This window comes from Mustela erminea, chromosome 21 (assembly GCF_009829155.1).
Source record: "Mustela erminea isolate mMusErm1 chromosome 21, mMusErm1.Pri, whole genome shotgun sequence".
In the NCBI taxonomy this organism is placed as follows: Eukaryota; Metazoa; Chordata; class Mammalia; order Carnivora; family Mustelidae; genus Mustela; species Mustela erminea.
The window spans coordinates 7,415,342-7,436,486 of NC_045634.1; the positions used below are offsets into that span (position 1 = coordinate 7,415,342).

Sequence of the window (21,145 nt, forward strand, 5' to 3'; positions counted from 1 at the left end):
TGTGTCATTCTTAAGAAAATCTCTTCTGAAAACACATTAAAGATCTGTATAATCTTGAAAGCTTTCATAGTTATGGAAGTATATGCATGTGGGGGTCAGAAAGAGCAGCCTGCATGAGGGCTGGGGGCACCTCAGGCTGTGGGTGGACTGCCTGAAGGCAAAAGGTGAACTGGCCCCGTGACCTCTCTAGGTCCCTTCCAATTCTAATTCTAATCCTAATGACCTTTGCAAATTGTCTAAAAGTGTTCTCTCTAGCAGGTTGCAGACACGGCAGTTAAGAATGTGCAACATCTATTGTTGCCTTTGCCCCCAGTTTCTAGGCTGCTTCAAACAACTGAGGAAAAAGCAAAGAATACCATCAAAATCAGAAGCCAAAGTACTCTCTCTCAAGGCAGTTAATAAGCAACTGAAGCTTCCCTGATTACATTCTAAAGCAGTTTGATCACTTTATTTAGTTATATTTTTATCTATCTACAGCTGACAGTGTGTAAATATTTTTTCATATTTTAGGCAAGAAAAGAACAGAATGGATTTTTGCCTTACACTCTAGCTACACTGTTAACATCTTGTCATGGCTTCCTATGACCTCCCTATAGATATTTCAAAGGTTTCTGGATAAAGCATTAGACATCAAAAAGGACATGACATCTAACATCTGTGAATGACTGAAAAGAAGTAAGTCCCTATAAAAAGGCCAATATTTTGATTAAATTTCTCTCTTCTTCAAGAAATGATACCCTTGGAAGCTATAGGCAAGCATTTTCCTCTTTGGCATACGTGATAGGACTGCATATGAAGACATGCCTCATATATAATTTCCATATAGATAGTAGTAATTCTACCCCTTTCTATCTCCTTCAAGAAATCTTGTGACAACAACACTAAAAAGCGATATCATATATTCTGGATAAGAATATGAGATGACTCTAGGAGATGAAGAAGAAACAGGACAACAGATCAAGTCAGTGCCTTCATTTTACAAAAGGAAGGATAGCATTCATCTATCTGCTTTTTTAGTATTATTATTTATATATCCATTCATGATCAGAAGGTTTTTTTCAAGAAAATATAGCCATGAAGGATGACACGGTTTGGCATAAAAAAGAGGCTAGAGGGCACCTGGGTGGCTCAGTGGGTTAAGCCGCTGCCTTCGGCTCAGGTCATGATCTCAGGATCCTGGGATCGAGTCCCGCATCGGGATCTCTGCTCAGCAGGGAGCCTGCTTCCCTCTCTCTCTCTCTGCCTGCCTCTCTGTCTACTGTGAACTCTCTCTGTCAAATAAATAATAAATAAAATCTTTAAAAAAAAAAAAAAAGAGGCTAGAACCAGGGAAACCAGCTCAGAAGCTATTATAATCACTGGGATGAGACATATAGAGGGCCATAGCTGAGGTGGAGATGGACACCAAAGACTGGAGAAAATGGAGCCCTGCCGTCACCTATAGGATTAGAATAACAACTGTCATGAATAGAGGAATACGAGATACTTGCGTATGGTCTTTGTAGTTATCAAGTTGCTTTCCTTTATATTGAGATTCAGTGGATGTGTGGTCCTTGACCCTGCTTCAGAGAAGAAGAGTCATCTAAGAACTCTTCTGTTCTCTCTCCTATCTAAAGCCACTGGTACAGGAGAAGAGCTCTGAGGGGACTTCAGGGCTGCTCAGGTAAGCCAAGCCAGGGAGACCACCTGGTACATTCATTCAGACATTTCTATCTCAGCTGTCTGGGTTTGGAATTCTCCTCCCTGGGAAACTGTGGCTGGGGTGACTCCTATCTTAAAGAGGTCAATTAGCCTTGGATATTAATGAAAAACGTGACCCAGGGATAAACCTTAAAGAAAACTGTGAAATGGGCTAAATTCAAATTTGGACCACAGATCCAAACCACTCCTATTGTCACCTCCTGCTCTTGACGCCTTTCATTTCCTCTTTCCAATTTCTTTTTCAAAATTCCTCTCTCCTTTAGCTATGACTCCAGGGCAAAATTTAACATTTTAATGAGGACTCTAAAACAGTGCTCAGGGCGTGGAGATTAGGGAAATCTGGACACAACTTTCCTCAGAGCCATTTTCTTATTGCTCATCTGTATGCCACCACCCCACCAGTGCATACAGATACTCCTGTAAGTTCCTCCTTGCCCTGAGGCATCTGAGATTCCAGTGGTGAAATAGCAGGCAGTGATCTGTATAGTTAGGGCTGGAGAAGTTCCTGCCCAATAATTTACCTAACTATAGTAAGAAAAACAGAAAGACTACTCCTCCTGATTTGAAGGCTAGTCCTGCTAGTCTTCCTGGTCTGAACCCCAAAACATCAGGGAATGGGCTAAAATAAGTATAATCCACTAGGACTTCTCTGCCAATTCTTATTTCATCTGCATTTCATTGATGAGAAAAAAAAAATAATGAGATTCTTTTGGAGCTTATGTTCCCACAGGTAATATGATAATTAACATACATATACTTACTATTTTCCAGGTACTGGTCTTAATGCTTTTTATATTAATATGCTCAATTTGTATACTCTTTATGTGCTAATATTCTCATTTAATCTTCTGAGATATGTGATATTATCATCAGCATTTTACAATAATCTGAAGCACAATGAGAGTTTGAATAATTTGCTTAAAGGCACACAGCTAAGAGGTGGCCAATGCAGAATCTATGCTCTTCACTACCACACTATGCTGCCTCTTGAAAATGGTTAGATTATAAATTTAAGTGGAGAACCTCTGATGTGGTTTCAGCTTAGAAAAATGCAAGTAATCAAAGGCAAGAGGGATTATAAATCACTGAACATCAGAACTGAAAAGGGCCATTGAGATGACAAAAACTGCCCAGTCTGGAAGTAATGACAACACTGAGACCTGCAAAAGTAGCATATCTTCCCTTAACCACAGTAAATCAGTGGCACAGTTGTCGTTAGCATTCAAGTCTTCTGAACTCCCAATTAGCATAGCAGGAGCAAGAAATTGGTGGGACTGAGCAAACTCAATTAACTCAAGAACGAAATGGTTATTAGAAAAGAGTAGACTGGGGATACTCTGCTCTGAAACATGAAATACTCAACCTGAAATTTCTACTAATCCAAAGTCAGAAAATTTTTCTATTTTGCTATCTATTACTAGGTTCTTAAGTCCTTTTTGAAAGCTAATTTGCTGGAAGAACTTCCGATATTATTATGACTCTTAAATTTCTAAGGTTGAAGAACCCCCTTCTATAGTGATGTCCTTTTGGGTGCATTTTGATAAGAACTCTCTCCAGATTCAAATTCCTACATAAGCTTACTTCCCTAGCTGCCAGACCTGTGAGCATTTCATAGTACTCTGCTGCCATCATCTGGTAAACTGAAGTCAAGAACAGCTGACACCTCCCACTATTTCAGCATCTGGGTACCAGATTATTTGATAAGAGTTCTCTAGGACACATGGGCTAGGCATGCCAGGGGTGGTGACTAAGGATCAGTGCCAGGCAGGAAGAAGAAAAGATCCTATTATGAGAAGAATAAAATATTCTGAGAATTTTGATTATTACAGGGAAACTCAAACATTTGATTATAGGTTAAAAAATCTTACTAATCTATTCCCTAGGTATTATTAAATGCATGTTACAGAGATGGGTAAAATTTGGCATATCTACAAATATGATGGCAGAGCCTTTCTATTTATGGAAAAATCTTTCCCTCTTTAGACTAGAGCAACTTCCTGCTTTAAAATATATATAGTAAGGGCACCTGGGTGGTTCAGTTGATTAAATGTCGGACTCTTGATTTTGTCTCAGGGGTCCTGAGATCAAGTTCCACCCAGAATGGAGCCTGCTTAAGATTCACTCTCTCCCTTTACCTCTGCTCCTCTCCACCCTGCTTGTTCACTCTCTCTTTCTTGCCCTCAAAAAATAAAATAAAATAATAAAATAAAATGTAAAATCACACTTAAAAACCTTGCTAAAGGGGTGATTTTTAATTTTTATAAAAACACTTTTGTTTTGAAAAATGGCTAACAAAAGTGCACACATATATGTGTGTATACTGAGCTTGCAAAAGTTTGACTTATATACTATATTTACAGAAACACATCTATTGTGTGAAACCATACTAAATTTTCATATATTATAAAGATACATGTAGTGAGATGATACTTTTAATGTATTATTTTTTCTTTCTTTACCCCTTTTTAATGGATATTTATCCTATTTATTCATTCTCATCCCTTGCCTCAAGAAAGAGTCATAGGTTATAGAACACAAAAGGAGTCAATGTTTGGCTTCTGAATCTAAAATAGGGTTTCAAAACCTATTTAATTCACAATCTTCAGACACCCATTTAATTCACAATCTTTAGACTTAAGCATTCAGTGGCAACCCTAAGGACAATAGAGATATCAGGTTACCCTCATCCTAGCTCAAACTGAAGGCAGAGTTTCTACAGTGAGAAAATCAAACCAGGAAGACAAGAGGCTACCACCACTGCCCAGTGCCCCGCTCAAAAAGCAGATGTGTTGCTTCGAGAGAAGTCTCCAGCTCTGGAGCAGTGGCTCAGACATTCTGACTAGAAGGAGAGGCAGGCCATTAGAACAGCAAATGCTGAAGCTCTTCCCAAGGGAGCTTCCTTTATTTGGACCAGTGTGGAAAAGTTCAAGCCCAAAGGTGCTTTTGAAAACAATGGTGATTTTGGTGGCAAACAATTAGTTTGAGGTTGGTAGCTCCATGAGAGCAATAAGGTAAACCATAGGCCAGAGTTTACTACAGTGAGACAGGAAAAGAGAGAGCTAATAAGTGCTCTCTTTGGGTCAGAAGGGACCTCAAAGACTGGCCTCAAAAATTAGTCCTGCAACGGGACCCACATTTAATTGAGTAATACCTTAGGACAATATAAGCCTGAGGGTATTGTCAAGAATAATAGAATCAACAGCAACCAGTAGTACACCCCAAGAGCTGGGTGTGATACCAACAGAGACAGAAAGATGAAAAGAGAGATCAGGGAAGGAGACAGTACCAAGAGCCCTTATCAAAACCACCATCAACCCCTGCTGACCATGTACCAAGTCAAGGTTACACTCTGATGAGAAATATCAGAGTCTTAATGCTGCCAGGGGAATAGACTTCAATGAAATAGTCAATCCCAATCACTAATTCATTAATCAAACAAGCAATGACAACAAGCTCTGGTATCCAGAGTTGCTACATTATATTGTCTAAAAGTTTAGTTTTCGACAAGAACAGCAAAATTATGAGATATGTAAAGAAGCAGGAAAACATGAACCATACACAGGGGTAAAAAAAAAGAGGCAGACAACATAAATGGCCTGTGCAAGGGTCCAGATGTCCCACTTAGCAGACAAATTCTTCAGAGCAGCTACTACAAATATGTTATAAGAATTAAAAAAAACACTATTCAATAAATAAAGAAAGGCATGTTGACAATGTCTTTTCAAAGAGACAATAATAAACAGATGGAAATTATAAAAAAAGGAACCCAAAGGAAATTCTATACTTGAAAAGTATACTAATTGAAGAGGGGTTAATGGACTGAAGAGTGTCCCCCCAATTCATGTCTACTTGGAACCTCAGAATGTGACTGCTCTGGGCTGAATTGTGTCCTTCCCAAATTCACATGTTGAAGCTCTAACTCCCAGTGTGATTGTATGTGGAGATAGAGACTTCATAGAAGTAATTTAGGCCAAATGAGGACCCTGATTGGATAGGAATAGTATTCTTATAAGAAGAGGAAGAGAGACCAGAGCTTGCTGTCTGCCATTTGAGGACACTGGGGGAAGGTGGCTATCTATAAGCCAGGAACAGACCTCTCTCCAGAAACTGAGTTGGCTGGTACCTTGATCTTGGGACTTCTGGCCTCCAGAACCATGAGAAAATAAATTCCTCCTGATTAAGCCATCCCAGTCCCTGTTTTTTTTTTTTTTCTGCCTACTACAATGACCTTAAAGAAATGACATCCCTACAGACATAATTAGTTAGGAATCTCAAGATGAAATCATCCTGGATTTTGGATGAGCTCTAAGTCCAAAACTGGTGTCCTTAAAAGAAGAAGAGACACAGGAAAGAGGGCCATGTGAAGACAGAGGCAGGCTACAGTGATGCCAACACAGGCAATGGCCACCAGCAGCCTCTAGAGCTAGAAAAGACAACAAAGGATTCTCCCATGAGCCTTCAGAAGGAGTGTGGCCCTGCTGATACCCTGACTTCAGACTTCGGTCTCAGAACTAGAACAGAATAATTTTCTGTTGTTTGAAGCTACCCAGTTTAATCAAGAGACTTCTGATTGGCACAGAATACACCATCCCCCAAAGGTGTCCATGTCCTAATCCCCAGAACCTGTGAGTATTTCATGTTATATATGGTGAGGGGGATTCAAGGTTGCAAATGGAAAGACGCTAATCAACTCACCTTGAAAGATTTTCCCAGATTAACCAGGTGGCTCAATTGAATCACAGGAGTTCTTTCAATGTGGAACACAGAGGCAGAAGATCCAGAGTCAGAGAAGGTAACGTGATGATGGAAATAGAGTCTGAACAATAAGATGTGAGAAAGACCTGCAGACATTGCTGGCTTTAAAGACAGACTGGGGCCATAGGCTAGAGTATAGGCAGCCTCTACAACCTGAGTAAGCAAGGCCATGGATTCTTGCTTAGAACTTCCATAAGGACCCTTGCCAGATAGACCCATTCAGACTTCTGAATGATAAAATTATGTTAATTTATCACTAAGCCACTAAACATGTGTTAATTTGTTACAATAGCAATTGGAAACTAATGCAGGGCCTAACAATAGATTTGAGTGCCAGAAGAAAAAAAAATCAGCAAATATAGGACAGACTGGGAGGGACTACAATCCAAAAGAGCAAGAGCAGAAGACAGAGAGACAGAAAGAGAAAGAAGGAAGAAAAATAAACAATTCCAGAAATATGTAGATCCCCAGTAAGTGAACCATATATATGTAAAGATAGGACAGATTAGGAAGAAAAGAGATAAAGGAGGGAGAAAACATACTCAATAAACAATGAAATAAATCTTCCCAAATTTGATGAAAAATATTAAACTACATATATGGGCACACCTTAGAGGTATTGTGGATTTGATTCCAGACCACTTTACTAAAACAAATATCAAGGTAAAGCAAGTCAATTAATTTTATGGTTTCCTTGTTCACATATGCCTATGCTATACTATGGTCTCAGTGTACAATAGCATTATGTCTAAAAAAAGGTACATAATTTAAAAATACTTTATTGCTAAATAATGCTACCCATCCTCTGAACTTATAGTGAATCACAATGTTTTTGCTGGTGAAAAGGCTTGCCTTGGTACTGATGGCTGCTGACTGATCAGAGTGGTGGTTGCTGAAGGTGGGGTGGGGGTGTCTATGGCAATTTCTTAAAATAAAACAATGAAGTTTCCTGCATCAACTGACTCTTCTATTGTGTCTCAGGGAATAAGGAGGCCTAAGGAGAAGAAGTGGAGTAGCTGGTCAGTGGAGTAGTCAGAACACATACCATATATCAATTAAGTTATATGTGTTAGAGGGGCATGGTCCATGGCACTCAAAACAATTGCCATAGTAACACCAAAGATCAGTGATCACAGATCATTAAAACAAATATAATAATACTAAATAATACTAGTAATACTAAAGTTTGAAATACTGTAAGATTAACAAAATGTGACACAGAAACATGAAGTGAAAAAATGGTATTGGGAAAATAATGTCAACAGACTTGCTTGATGCAGGGTTGTTATAAAACTTTAATTTGTAAAAAATGCAATAACTGTGAAGTGCAATAAAGTGAAGAACAATAAAATGAGGTATGCCTATATTACTTCCCTATGAGTGTTGTAACAAATTATCACAAAATGTTGGCTTAAAACAATATTCCTTTATTCTCTTACAGTTCTGGAGTTCAGAAGATGGAATTAATTTTCCATCTTTCCATCAAATTAATTCCATGGAATTAATTTTCCATGAGCTAAAATCAGGGCATTAAGTTTCTTTCAGGCATTCTAGGAGATAAACCATCTCCTTGAATTTTCCACCTAGGAGAGGCTCCCTGTATTCCTTGCCCTGTGGCTCTTTCCTCCATCTTCAAAGACAATGGCATAACCTCTTCTCTCTCTGAATTAGCTGCCATCTGCTTTCACCACAAGCTCTTTTTTCTTGTTCAGGTAGTTGAATCTCCTCCTTCTGCCTCCCTTTCATAAGGACCTTTATGATTATATTTAGACTCCACATGGATAATCCAGGATAATCTGCCCATCTCAAGATCCTTAATTCAATCACATCTGCAAAGTTCCTTTTGTCATATGAAAATAACATTCACAGGGTTCCAGGGGTTAGAGTATGGCTGTCTTGGAGGCCATTACTTACTCTATTACATTACACATCCAAAGATATCAGTGAATGCCAAACAGGATAAGCACAAAGATATCCAGACACAGACATATCATAGGAGAAATGCTGAAAGTCAAAGACAAGAAGAAAATCGTAAAAGCAGCAAAAGACAGGCAAAACTTGACTTACAAGTGAAACCCAGTGAGATTAACAGATGACTTTTTATCAGAATGAATGGAGGCTAGAAGGCAGTGGGATGATATACTCAAGGTGTTGGAATAAACTGTCAACCAAAAATTCTATATTCAGTAAAACTATCTTTCAAAAATGAAATTGAACCACACACACAAAAATGATAAAGACTTAAGAAAGTTTGTTTCTCCATAAAAACAAAGAATAAACTGAAAAAAATGGTCAGAATGAATTTTTTCAGAATTCTGAAAACTAATCGGCAGTGATCCAAGAAAAATAGTCCCAGAAAAATGAATATATCTTCATTAAAACAGCAATATTTGTAATGTTTTAACTTACATTGGTCCCATCTCCAACTTCCTAGCTAATTAGTAACCTTGAAAAATAATGCTTCATATTCCTGGTGTCAGAGGGAGTAGAGCAGAACTATATTTCTTTCAAAGCCTTATTTCCAAAGGAGAGTCATTATTTGACTTGTGTGGTGGTTCCCTGGATGATGCTACTTGAATGACTTGTCTTTTTTCAACCTTATTTAAACTTACCTAGTTCTAAAACCCTCTATCCAGTAAGCCATAGAAAATGTTTTAGTATCACAGCTATGTGAGAAAATGGATAAAAGGTCAAACAATAGACTAAAAAAAGTTTAAAGGAAAAACTGAGGAATAAGTTGTCCATGGACACTTTAAAAAATCCTAGAACAGTCCTGAAAATGTAAACAACATACATGCCCAGGGCTCCAGGAATATACACAGATGTGTGCATGCTGAGAAGGTCCTAAGTTCTCACCTCTAACTGACTTGATGTTCTGTTCAACCAGGAAGTGAAGGCTAAAGCAGAGTTGCCAACTGCCTAGCTGAATATTGGAGGCATGTCTCAACAAAAACACTAAATCCTTTGACAAATACTGGGAGATTTATTGGTTGCAGGTATTTAACAAAATCTCTCTCCAGTTAATAGATGGCCACTAAACAAACACAGAGAATTCAGTGGCTACAAATGACAAAGAAGAAGACATTATATAGTCCATAAAAGTCACTAAAATAATGACAACTACAACAAGCAGTAACAACAACAACAAAAAAACACTAGGGAATAAGGTGGGTGAAAATTGATTTCCATAATTACCACATTTATATTTGGAATGTCTAATTTTCAATAAAAAGTTATGAGACATGGAAAGAAATGGAAAGTATTATCCATACACAGGATGAAAAGCTATCAGTAGATACTGTCCCTGAGAAAGCCAGACATTTCATTTAGTAGTCTAAGACTTTAAATCTATTAAAAGTTATTTTAAGTATGTTCAGAGAACTAAGGGAAATTATAGCTAAAAACTGAAAGAATATGAGAATGATGTCTCACAAAACAGAGAATACTAATAAAGAGTTACAGTTATTAGGGGAATCTGGGTGGCTCAGTTAGCTAAGCATCTGCCTTTGGCTCAGGTCACAATCTTGGGGTCCTGCGTTTCTTGCTCAGCTGGTGTCTGTTTCTCCCTCTCCCTCTGCTGCACCTCCCAGCTTGTACTTTCTGTCTCTCTTGCTCTCTCTCTCTCTCTCTCAAATAAATAAATGAAACCTTTAAAAAATTTAAAAAATTTAAAAGAGCTAGAATTATTAAAAAATGTAAATCCTGGAGTTGAAAAGCATAAGAACCAAAATAAAAAATTAGTTTAATTTGAGATCAAGTTTGAGCATCCTGAAAAAAGAATCAGCCAAGTCAAAGATAGGTCAAGGGAGATTATCCAGTCTGAGTTATAGGAGAAAAAATAAAGAAAGAAAAGTGAACTGAATGTGAGAAATCCTCTGGGATGCCATATAAATGTACCAACATCCACTCACTGGTAGTCACAGAAGGAGAAGAGAGACAAAGAGTAGAAAGAATATTTGTAGAAATAATGTCCAAAAACTTGGACATTATTGGATGAAAAGCATTAATCTACACAACCAAGAAGGTTACAAATTCTAAATATCATAAATTCAAAAAGATCAACATCTAGATACTCCATAAAAAAACTACTGAAACCCAAAGAAAAGGAGAGAATACTCAAAGCAGCAAGAAGTACAAAGGATCCTCTATAGGATTGACAGCTGATTTCTTTTTTTCCTTTTTAAAAAAATAGTTTATTTGTTTATTTGACAGAGAGATAGAGCATGCACAAGCAGGGGGAACAGCAGGCAGAGGAAGAGGGAGAAGCAGGCTCCCCACCAAGAAGGGAGCCCAATGTGGGGATCGGTCCCCAGGACCTGAGATCATGACCTGAGCTGAAGGCAGATGCTTAACCAACTGAGCCACCCAGGTTCTCCAAAAGCTGATTTCTTATGACAGACAATGGAGGCCAGGAAGCAGTAGGATGACATATTCAAAGTCCTGAATGAAAAATTGCCAAGAAAGAATTCCATATTTGTTAAAATTATCCTTCAAAAATGAAAGATAAATTAAGATATTTTAGGACAAAAAAAATAAGAGAGTTCATAGTTTATGAACATAAAAAGTCCTACATCAAATACAAATAGTAGTCCTTGAATTTGAAATAAAAGGACACCAGGCAGTAACTCATATCCACATGAAGAAATAAAGAGCATTGGTAAAGGCATATTTACATAAATAAATATAAAAGAAAATATAGAGCTTTTTGTTTGTTTGTAAACTCTTTTCTTTCTATCTGATTTAAAAGATGAATTTAGGGACGCCTGGGTGGCTCAGTTGGTTGGACGACTGCCTTTGGCTCAGGTCATGATCCTGGAGTCCCGGGATCGAGTCCCACATCGGGCTCCCAGCTCCATGGGGAGTCTGCTTCTCTCTCTGACCTTCTCCTCGCTCATGCTCTCTCTCACTGTCTCTCTCTCAAGTAGATAAATAAAATCTTAAAAAAAAAATAATAAAAAAAATAATAAAAGATGAATTTATAAAGAAATAATTACAAATTTATGCTGATGGCCACACATATGTAAAGATTTAATTTGTGATGATAAGCTAAAGGGAGGAAATGGAACTATATAAGAACACAGTTTTTGTATACTATAGAAACTAGCGTGGCATTAATCCAAACAAAATTATTATACATTGTGAGGTTAACAACATATTCCAGGTCAACTATCAAGAAAATAACTAAAAATATATAGAAAATAAATATCAAGAGATTTAAAATGGTACTCTAGAAAATACCTAACACAAAAGAAGGCAGTAATAAATGATTTAAGAAACAAAAGAGATGTGACATGTTAGAAAAACAGCAAAATAGCAGTTGTAAATACTAATTTATCAGTAATTGCATTAATGTGAATGAATTAACCTTGAAATAAAGAAGCAGAGGGGACACCTGGGTGGCTCAATCAGTTAAGCAACTGCCTTTGGCCCATGTTATGATCCCAGGGTCCTGGGATCGAGCCCCACATCAGGCTGCGTGCCCAGCAGGGAGGCTGCTTCTCCCTCTCCCTCTGCTTATTTCTCCCCTTGTTTGTGCTCTCTCTCTCTGTCAAATAAATAACTAAAATCTTAAATAAAATAAAATAAAGAAGCAGGGATTGGCAGAATGGGGAAAAAGAACACGATCCAACTGTATGCTGCCTACAGGATACATACTTTAGATTCAAAGACCCTAATAGATTGAAAGAAAAAGGATGAAAAACATTTCATTCAAATGGTAACCGAAGGAGCACTAGAGTGGTTACATTAATTTCACACAAAATAGAATTTAAGACAAATATATTACTAAAGACAAAAACATTTTATAATGATAAAATGGTTAATCTACTGCTAAGATGTAACAGACTCATAGGCACATAAAAATAGAAATCCAAAATACATGATTCATAAAACTAACATATTTAAATGGGGAAATAGATAATTCAACAATAAAAACTGGAACTTTAATTCCCCACTTTCAATAGCAGACATAATTATCCATTGTTCTATCAGCAAGGATCAGCAAGGAAATAGAAGACTTAAAAAAAAAAAAAAAAACCTGTAACCCAACCAGACCTAACATCTATATAACATTCCACTCAATGACAAAAGAATACAGACTCTTTTCAGCTATACATTGAATATTTTCCAGGATGGATCATATAATAGCCCATAAAATAAGTATGAATGTATTTAAAGGAATTTAAATCATACAAAGATTTTGTATTTAAATAAAAAATCATTTTGTTCTTCAATAAAAATAAAATGAAAAGTCAGTAACAAAGGAATTTGGGAAATCCACAAATATATGGAAACAAAACAACATATGCCTAAATAACCAATGGGTCCTGCCCCTACAAATCTTACAAGTGAAATTATACAATACTTTTAGATAAATATGAAAATAAAAACATAACTCATCAAAATATGACATGCGCCTAAAGAGTGCTTAGAGGAAATTTTACTGATATTAATTCTTCTGTTTATTTAAAAAGAAAAAAAGATCTAAAATCACATAACCTAATCTTTCATGTTAAGACATTGAGAAGAGAAAATTAACTCATATCAAATTGAAAGAAGGAAATAATAAAAATTAGAGTATACACAACTTAATTAAAAGCTTGAACAATAGTAGATTAAAAAATTAAAATTGATTCTTTGGAAAACCCAATAAAATTGACAAACATTTTTGGCAAGACGGGCCACAAAAATGAGGACATATTCATATTACTAAAATTATAAATGAATGAGCAGAAATTAGGCAAGAAAATGAAATAAAAGGCCACAAAAAAGGGTATTAGAGCTAATAAAACAGGTTCAGTAAGGTTGCAGAATAGAAGATCAATGCACAAAAATCAATTGTATTTCTAGACCCTAACAATGAATCATCTGCAAATGGCTTCATTTTGGATCATGATCTCAGGGTTGTGATCAGAGCCTCATGTAGAGCTCTGTGCTCAGTGCAGAGTCTGCTTGAGATTCTCTCACTCTCCCTCTGCCTCTCCCCCCTGCTTATACGCTTGCTCTCTTTCTCTCTAAAATAAATAAATAAATAAAAGCTTTAAAAAAAAAAAAAGAAAGAAAGAAAAGAATTGCATTTACAATAGCACTAAAACGAATAAAATACTTAGGAATCAACTGAACATGAATAGTATAAAACCTATTATCTGAAAATTATAAAACACCATTGAAGGAACTTACAGGTATAAATAGATATAAAGACATCACATGTTCATGCGTCAGAAGACTTACTGTCTTAATAACAATATTTCCAAAATTGACCTACAGACTCAACACAATGCCAATCAAAATCCCATGTGGCTTCTTTGCAGAAATTGACATGTTTATCCCAAAATTTGTAAGGAAATACAGGGACACAGAATAATCAGAACAATCTTGAAAAAGAATAACAAACTTGGAGGACTCATATTTCCAGATTTCAAAATTTAATACAAAACTATGGTAGAGAAGTCAGTGTGGTACTGACACAAAGCTAGACATACAGATCAAAGAAATAAAACAGACTCAAAAATAAATCCACACCTTTTCAGTTCATTGTTTTTTGACAAGGGTACAAAAAGAGTTCAAGAAAAAGTGATGCATGGACAACTGAATATCCATATTGAAAAGAATGAAATTGGATCATCTCCTCAAACCAAACATAAAAATCAACTCAAAAGGAATCACTGACCACCATGTAAGAGCTAAAAACAAAATTCTTAGAAGAATTTTATGTTGGAGTAAATATTTACGACCTCAGGTTAGCTATACCACAAAAACACAAGCAACAAATGATGAAATACATCACTGGACTTTATAAAAATTTAAATTTTGATGAGGAAATAAACTTTGATGAAGAAAAATTATATGAAGAAAAAAGGACAAGCCACAAAATGGGAGAAGAGATTGGGAGACCATACATCTGAGAAGGGACATATATTTAGAATATAGGAAGACTGTATACAACCCAATGATAGAAAGACAACAACCCAATTTAAAAAGTGGGTAAAGGATCCAAATAGACATTCCAACGACATACAAATGGCCCATAATATCCTCACAAAAGATGCTCAACTTCATTAGCCATTAGGGTAATTCAAGTTAAAACCACAATAAGACATCAATTTATACTCATTAGGATGGCTATTATTTAAAAAAAAAAGGGGGGGGAGAGATTTTTTTTTTTAAAAAAGGATGTGGAGAAATTGGAACTCTTACATATTGCTGGTAGAAATGTGAAATGAGGTAGCTGCTGTTGAAAACAGTATAGCAGCTCCTCAAAGAATTAAACATAGAATTAATATCTGATTTAGCAATTCTACTGCTGGATATATACATGAAAAATCGCAAGCAGGAACTCAAACAGATATCTGAGCACCAATATTCATAGCAACGTTATCCACAATATCCAAAAGGTGCTAACAACTTAAATGTCCATCAACAGAGGAATGAATAAACAAGATGAATATATCCATACAACATAATATCATTCAGCCATAAAAAGAAATGAAGTATTGATACATGCTACCACATGGCTAAGTGAAGGGTGCCAGACAAAAGAGACCTCATGCTGTCTGATTCCCATTTCATGAAATGACCAAAACAGAAAAATCTAGAGACACAAAAATAGACTAGTGGTTGCCAGGGGTGTTGGCAGAAAAAAAATGGGGAGTAACCACTACTGGGTATGGAGTTCCTCTCTGAGTTATGGAAAATGTTCTAAAATTGGAGTGCTGGTTTCATAAATCTGTTTGCATACTAAAACCTGCTGAATTGTATGCTTTAAAAGTATTTATTTCATGGTATTTAAATTATATCTTAATAAAGCTATTGTGATATAAAAACGTTAGAGCTGGGATCCCTCAGAAAGGACCCAGCCCCCTCCCACACCCAACACACACAACTTGTGTTTCAGGTTGCTGAGAACAGGTTGTGTTTCAAGTTGCTGGACAAGGAAAATGAGACAGCTTCAGAGGTGTGCAAGGGGGAAAAATGAGGGATGTGTTTCTTCTGTCATATGGATTTTCATTGGTGGAGGGAGCTCAGAAGAGTATTTGGTATCAATGTAAGATGATTACGGAGGAGGAGACAAGGCAGCAGGTGTGCTTAAGCAGAGAGAAGGCCGGGGAGGGCTCCCACCTTCTGGTATGCATCTATATTCACCAGGAGACTGGAAAGTCTCAAACAGGTGAGGGGCCAAAATAACATACAGAATGAATAGATCAGGAGTACAGGAAAAGGAGCTTTGCAGACCTCAAGATCAGAGGCTATGGCAGGGATAATGGATTTCGGTAATAAATGACAGAAGGGGACCCGAAGCCACAAGAACTAATACTGGTTACTGATGGAGAGGTCACAGAGGCTGACACTTACCAAGGGAATGAGGTACCTCAGGAACCGGGAAGGACTTGTATGAAAGTCCACTATAAGAACAACCATGGGGGTGCCTGGGTAGTTCAGTCACTAAAGTGTCCAACTCTCGATTTAGGGGCAGGCCATGATCTCAGGGTCAGGACATTAAACTCTGAGTGGGGCTCTGCACTGGGTGTGGAGCCTGCTTAAGATTCTCTCCCTCTGCTCCTCTACCTAACCCCCTTGCAAGCTTGCGCTCTCTCACTCTCAAAAATAAAAACAAAAAAACCCCAACAACCATGATGTTGAGCAAATTTACTCCTGCATTTAAATAGAATTCTGGGGAGAAGGAAAAGATGAAACCTTAAAGATAAGAATAGTCCTGATAGGAAATTCAAATTTTGAATTAAGTTTAAATGCTGAAACACTGGGATTTTACACATGGAATCCTAACGTACTTGGAAGAGACTAAGTTTTAAACTATAAGGGAAGAAGTTATCATGAATGTATAAGACAATCTCTCTTTTGCTGCTGTAGGGTAAAGTTGTTGGTAAGCTATTGAGTTCAATTAGAGATGAGAGAAATAATTACATTTCCTCATCACTGTGTCAGAATGAATAAACTTTAAATCCCCTACAGTCCATTCAGGGTACTCAAGGAATGGTCCTGTTCCCAACACTAGGAAAAATGATAATTATGTGACAAAGTAGAAGTGTTAGCTAATACTACAGTGGCAATCACATTGCAGTATAAATATATCAAATTAATACATAGCACACCTTAAATTTATACAATGTTGTCAAATAAACATAGCTCTATAAAATAATTTTTTTAGAAGAGTGGTCATGAAGTAGCCTTGTAGCCAACCTTTGAGACTGAAGAGGGAAAACCATTGTGATGGAGTGAAAAGCAACAGGCTGAAAGTCAGTGGTCTGGCATTGAGTTGGGGGTGCCTCCAATTGGCTCTGGACTTTCAACATTACTGAATCTCTTCTGGTACTCATTTGCTTGGCCTGTGAAGAAGTCTAACTAGATACCTAGCAAGATTTCTTCCAGTTCTAAAAAAACTGATTCTCAGGTCTTGTATGCCCAGTTTGGGGAAATATCTGCCACTTCTGGGCCAAGTTCAAATAGGTATTATCTTAAGAGACAGAACTTTTTCTTTGGTCATGCCCCTGGAAACTGGGCTGAGGGCAACCAGATATGAAGTGTAATTACCTGGAAAGTGTCGATGGACCTTGGCTTTGCAGCTACATTTTCCAATTAGCTCAGGAGTAAAGATATCATTGTGACAGCTGGCACAGTAAAAGAAGGCTCTGGACAATGAAAGCAAATCAAGAATGACTTATGTGAGGCTTAACACTAAGCATGGTGCTGAATCAGTTTGCCATTGAGTTGCATTTGCTTTAGAACTTTCTCCCTATAAAGTAATTAAAAAAAAATACCTTATGACTTCCTTTGAAGATTCAGCAATAAAGAACCCTAGTGTGTTCTTACGCAGCTTAACCTGTACAGGTGGATTTAGCATCAGACTACTGGAAACAGAAGATAAAAATACAGTAATTTTCCCCTTTAATTTCTATGGAAATATTTGATGTTTCATTCTGTCATTACCAATGGATTCCCTGAACTGTAGAGTTAATAAGACTCCATCCCCTTCTACTGCCAAATAGGGTAGAAAAACTGCATTTGATTGCTGCTAAATATCCAGAAGGGAGTCAGGTCACAACATGATTACTGAGTTGCACACAGCTGAGCTAAGGGTGAACTCCCTGGACTGTATCCTAAACCTAAAATGGATAAACCAACTCAGATGCATTAGGCCTTGCTAATTTAGCCTACTCAATGCCACAGCCACATGGTTGCAAGTCTTATAGTCATAGTAGTGGTGTTTATCTTTAGGCTACTTCTCCTGTAAAATTAAACTATGCCTAGTTAACCAGCTGGATTCAAAAGTTCCTTTTATTTGCTTATGCAATTTTTGAACTTGCATATTTCTTTAGACTTCATTTTTTTTCTATCTTGATTGCCAGATTTTTGAGAGCAGGAACCACATGAATTGTTTCTATTGCTACATGAACACTTTGATTACCTCTTTTCTTATGGTTTTTGTGTTTGAAAATGACATCTTACAAATTTCACCCATGAGACTCCTTGATGCAGTACTACATCACGACTATTTGAATTCCCCACATTTCTCCCTATGTTTGTCAGGCTATCCCATTTTTATTTCCTTTAATTCAGACCCTCGACACAATGAGGTCTTATAAACTTGAAAGTACCATCACTTCATTTGCACATGGTAAAAGTACTCCTTTACTCCCTTAAAACACTCCTTTTATATTAACACTGGAAAGAAGTCAAATATTAATTATGGCAAAGCTTATTCTGTTGTTAGGGTACTCCAAAGTAACTTGAGTTTAAGAGCTTTACAAAAATAAAAGGGGTTGTGCCACAAAAGCTCTTCCACACTATGCCAAGAATCAAAAGATGCTGGGTAGCTGTGTTGATGCTATATTGAGGTAGCTTATTATCTGAGACACTGGATGGCATTTTCCAAATGTTTACTGACTGATACTAATGAGTAGAATAAACGCTTTTAACTTTGAAAGGAAAAGAACATGGATTTGTGCCCCCATCATTGGCGGCTGTTCACTAGCTAGCAAACATAAACTGAGTTGTATCTTCATAGCTCTTATTTTTAAGGCAGTGCCCTCTGAACTCATATTAAATATTTAGTAATGGGGGCACCTGGGTGGCTCAGTGGATTAAGCCTCTGCCTTTGGCTCAGGTCATGATCCCAGTGTCCTGGGATCGAGTCCTGCATTTGGCTCTCTGCTCAGCAGGAAGCCTGCTTCCTCCTCTCTCTCTCTCTGCCTGCCACTCTGCCTACTTGTGATCTCTCTCTGTCAAATAAAAAATAAAATCTTTAAAAAAATAAATATTTAGTAATGAAGATACTGTCACAATAATAGCTGGGGTTGCATTTGAAAGGAGAGGTGAACCCCCTTTGCACATTTTTCCAAACTGGCTTGCAATCCCCTTCAGGAATCATGGCCACTTGTCAGCAAACATTCTCTAATGTTTGCTACTGCAACAAACTTAGAACATTATCTGACTGGGGTCAGATCCAGCTTTATCGCTTAGCAGATAATAAATTATTCCCTAAGACAAATCCATATGATTGCCAAGGGCTTTTTGAACTTTTTTTTCCCCCAAGATTTATTTACTTATTTATTTGAGAGAGAGAGAGAGAGAGAGAGCGAACAGGCATGCAAGCCAGGGAGGGGCAGAGCGAGAGGGAGAGAGAGAATAGTAAGCTGTCTCCACTCTTAGCTTGGAGCCTGATGGGGGGCTCCATCTCACATCCCTGAGATCACGACCTTAGCTGAAATCAAGAGTTGGATGCTTAACTAAGGCACCCAGGTGACCTGGGCTTTCCCAAGTTTTAAAGTCTATTCAAGTGTATCAATTAAAAGAGAAAATAAAAGGTGAGAAAAGATGGGCTTTCCCTCCAGTTTTTCGGTATACTAATCTAAACCTCAGCCATTGAGACGCTCTATTTTCCTCCCACTTATGGCTGCAGTGGATTTAGTACAGCACAGTGATGAGGATCACCACCTTCCTTGCTGAGTTCAGATGCTGGCTTTGCCACTTGGGACTGATGTGAGTTTGGGAAAATTATTTAACTTTTCTGGGCCTCATCTTCCTTCTCTATAAAATGGGACTAAGAAGTATACCCATTGTTGTAGAGATTCAAGAGTTTATGTAAGCAAAGTGCCTGTAGCATTGCTGGTCATGGACTGGCAATCATGTAAAAGACTATTAACCAAATCAGGATTTAATCTCTTTGATTCACCTGACTCTTTGGTGAGAAAACAAAGTTAAATGTAAGTTAGAGCAGGTTCCTCTTTCATTAGGGGTACATATGTAGGTAATAAACAGCATCAAGGCATCTTTAATATATGTGGAAATTAGCTGCCTAATAAATGTTTGTGTTTTTGTTCTGTGATGTCCCATAGTCATCCTAATAAAGTTTAAAGAAATCTAGGATGCTAAAGTTGGAAGGGACCTCAAGAACATTTGGTCTAGTAGTTTACAAATACCAGCAAATAAACCTGACTATATCATGGGGTCTTCAAAAATTCTCTGGTCCCAGCCTTGGAGATTTTGATTTTGTAAAGATCAGAGTGGGATTTTGGAATCTATATGCCTTTAAGCTTTGCAAATAGTTCCAATGCATAGCCCATGTTGCTGAAGGCGAAGTTCTGGACCAGTCTAAAACCCAAACTGCCTGGATTATGGTTCTAAGACTCCATCCTTTTTGCTGTAACCTATTTCTGGCAGAAAGGCCATTTGTGCACAGATGTAGATTCTGAGATTTTCTTGAGCACGGGCAGGATTGTTAAATAGAATTAAGCCAGCTAGATGATACTATTTGTTATTCTCTCCTTAGTGACTTCCTTTGTACAGTACCCTGCTGACTTCTTTTGCCCAGATGCATTTTGTAATATCTCTACTTAGATTTTTCTTCTGTCCAACATTTCATATAAAATTGTTCCTTTGTAGTCTGTCTGATATCATTCAAGCTTGTTGAATTTTAACTATTTCCCTATAATTCTAAGGCTCCTGATAATGTCAGTTTTAGAGCTAGAAAGGGTCTCAGGCATTAACATGACCTCCTCAATTCGGAGAATGGATGTTTCTCCAACACCACAGAGCTAGCAAGTCATAATCAGGATCAGAATTTGGTCTGTTGATTCCAATTTAATTCAACTTAGTTTTCCACTAAAAAAAATACATAAGCCAATATAATAGTCTTTCTTGTTCCCCAACCTATTTAAACCCTCAGTTTTTCTCATTTTTCAGCATTTTTTTATTCTCTCTCTTATATATCATAGTAGTTGATTTGCTGTTTTACTAGATTTTCTTTTTTATTACCTAATAAATTATTTTACTTCTCATATTATTCATTATGGGTTCTCAATAAATTCCAATGGTCTAATAATGTTGGTTCTCTCTTTTATCTACTATACCAAAAGCAGACTTTGTCCGGTAATCCGAATTCCCATTTTGCCATATTCTACAGCTTAGTTTCTAAAGCTACAGTTTATGGGAGCATTTATTGTCATAATTCTATCTCATGGTACTATTTCATGGTCAAGACTTATAAGATCTAGTAATAAATTAAAAGGAATCCCAGATCTGAGAAGGAGAGCATTTTTTCTCTCCCTTGTTCATGAAAGAGAATTTGGGGAGGGCCATGGGAACAAAGGCAAAGCACCTGTCCATCCACTAGGGTAACCATTCTAACTCCAAACATTAAATTCTAACTGCAATCATTAAAGACAGTACAAAG

The 21,145-nt window shown here is 37.2% G+C and overlaps 1 protein-coding gene across 2 annotated transcripts in view; it reads right to left on the bottom strand.

Moving 5' to 3' along the window:
• The window catches only part of KCNU1 (potassium calcium-activated channel subfamily U member 1), a 146,840-nt gene that overhangs the window by 74,591 nt on the left and 51,104 nt on the right, over positions 1 to 21,145 (bottom strand). For both annotated transcript variants that reach the window (XM_032329302.1, XM_032329301.1), the window contains exons 17-18: positions 17,232 to 17,321; positions 17,005 to 17,102 (exon numbers count right to left, since the gene is read on the bottom strand). In XM_032329302.1, coding sequence (XP_032185193.1) covers positions 17,005 to 17,102; positions 17,232 to 17,321 — 188 coding nt within the window. The remainder of the gene's footprint in view (positions 1 to 17,004; positions 17,103 to 17,231; positions 17,322 to 21,145) is intronic.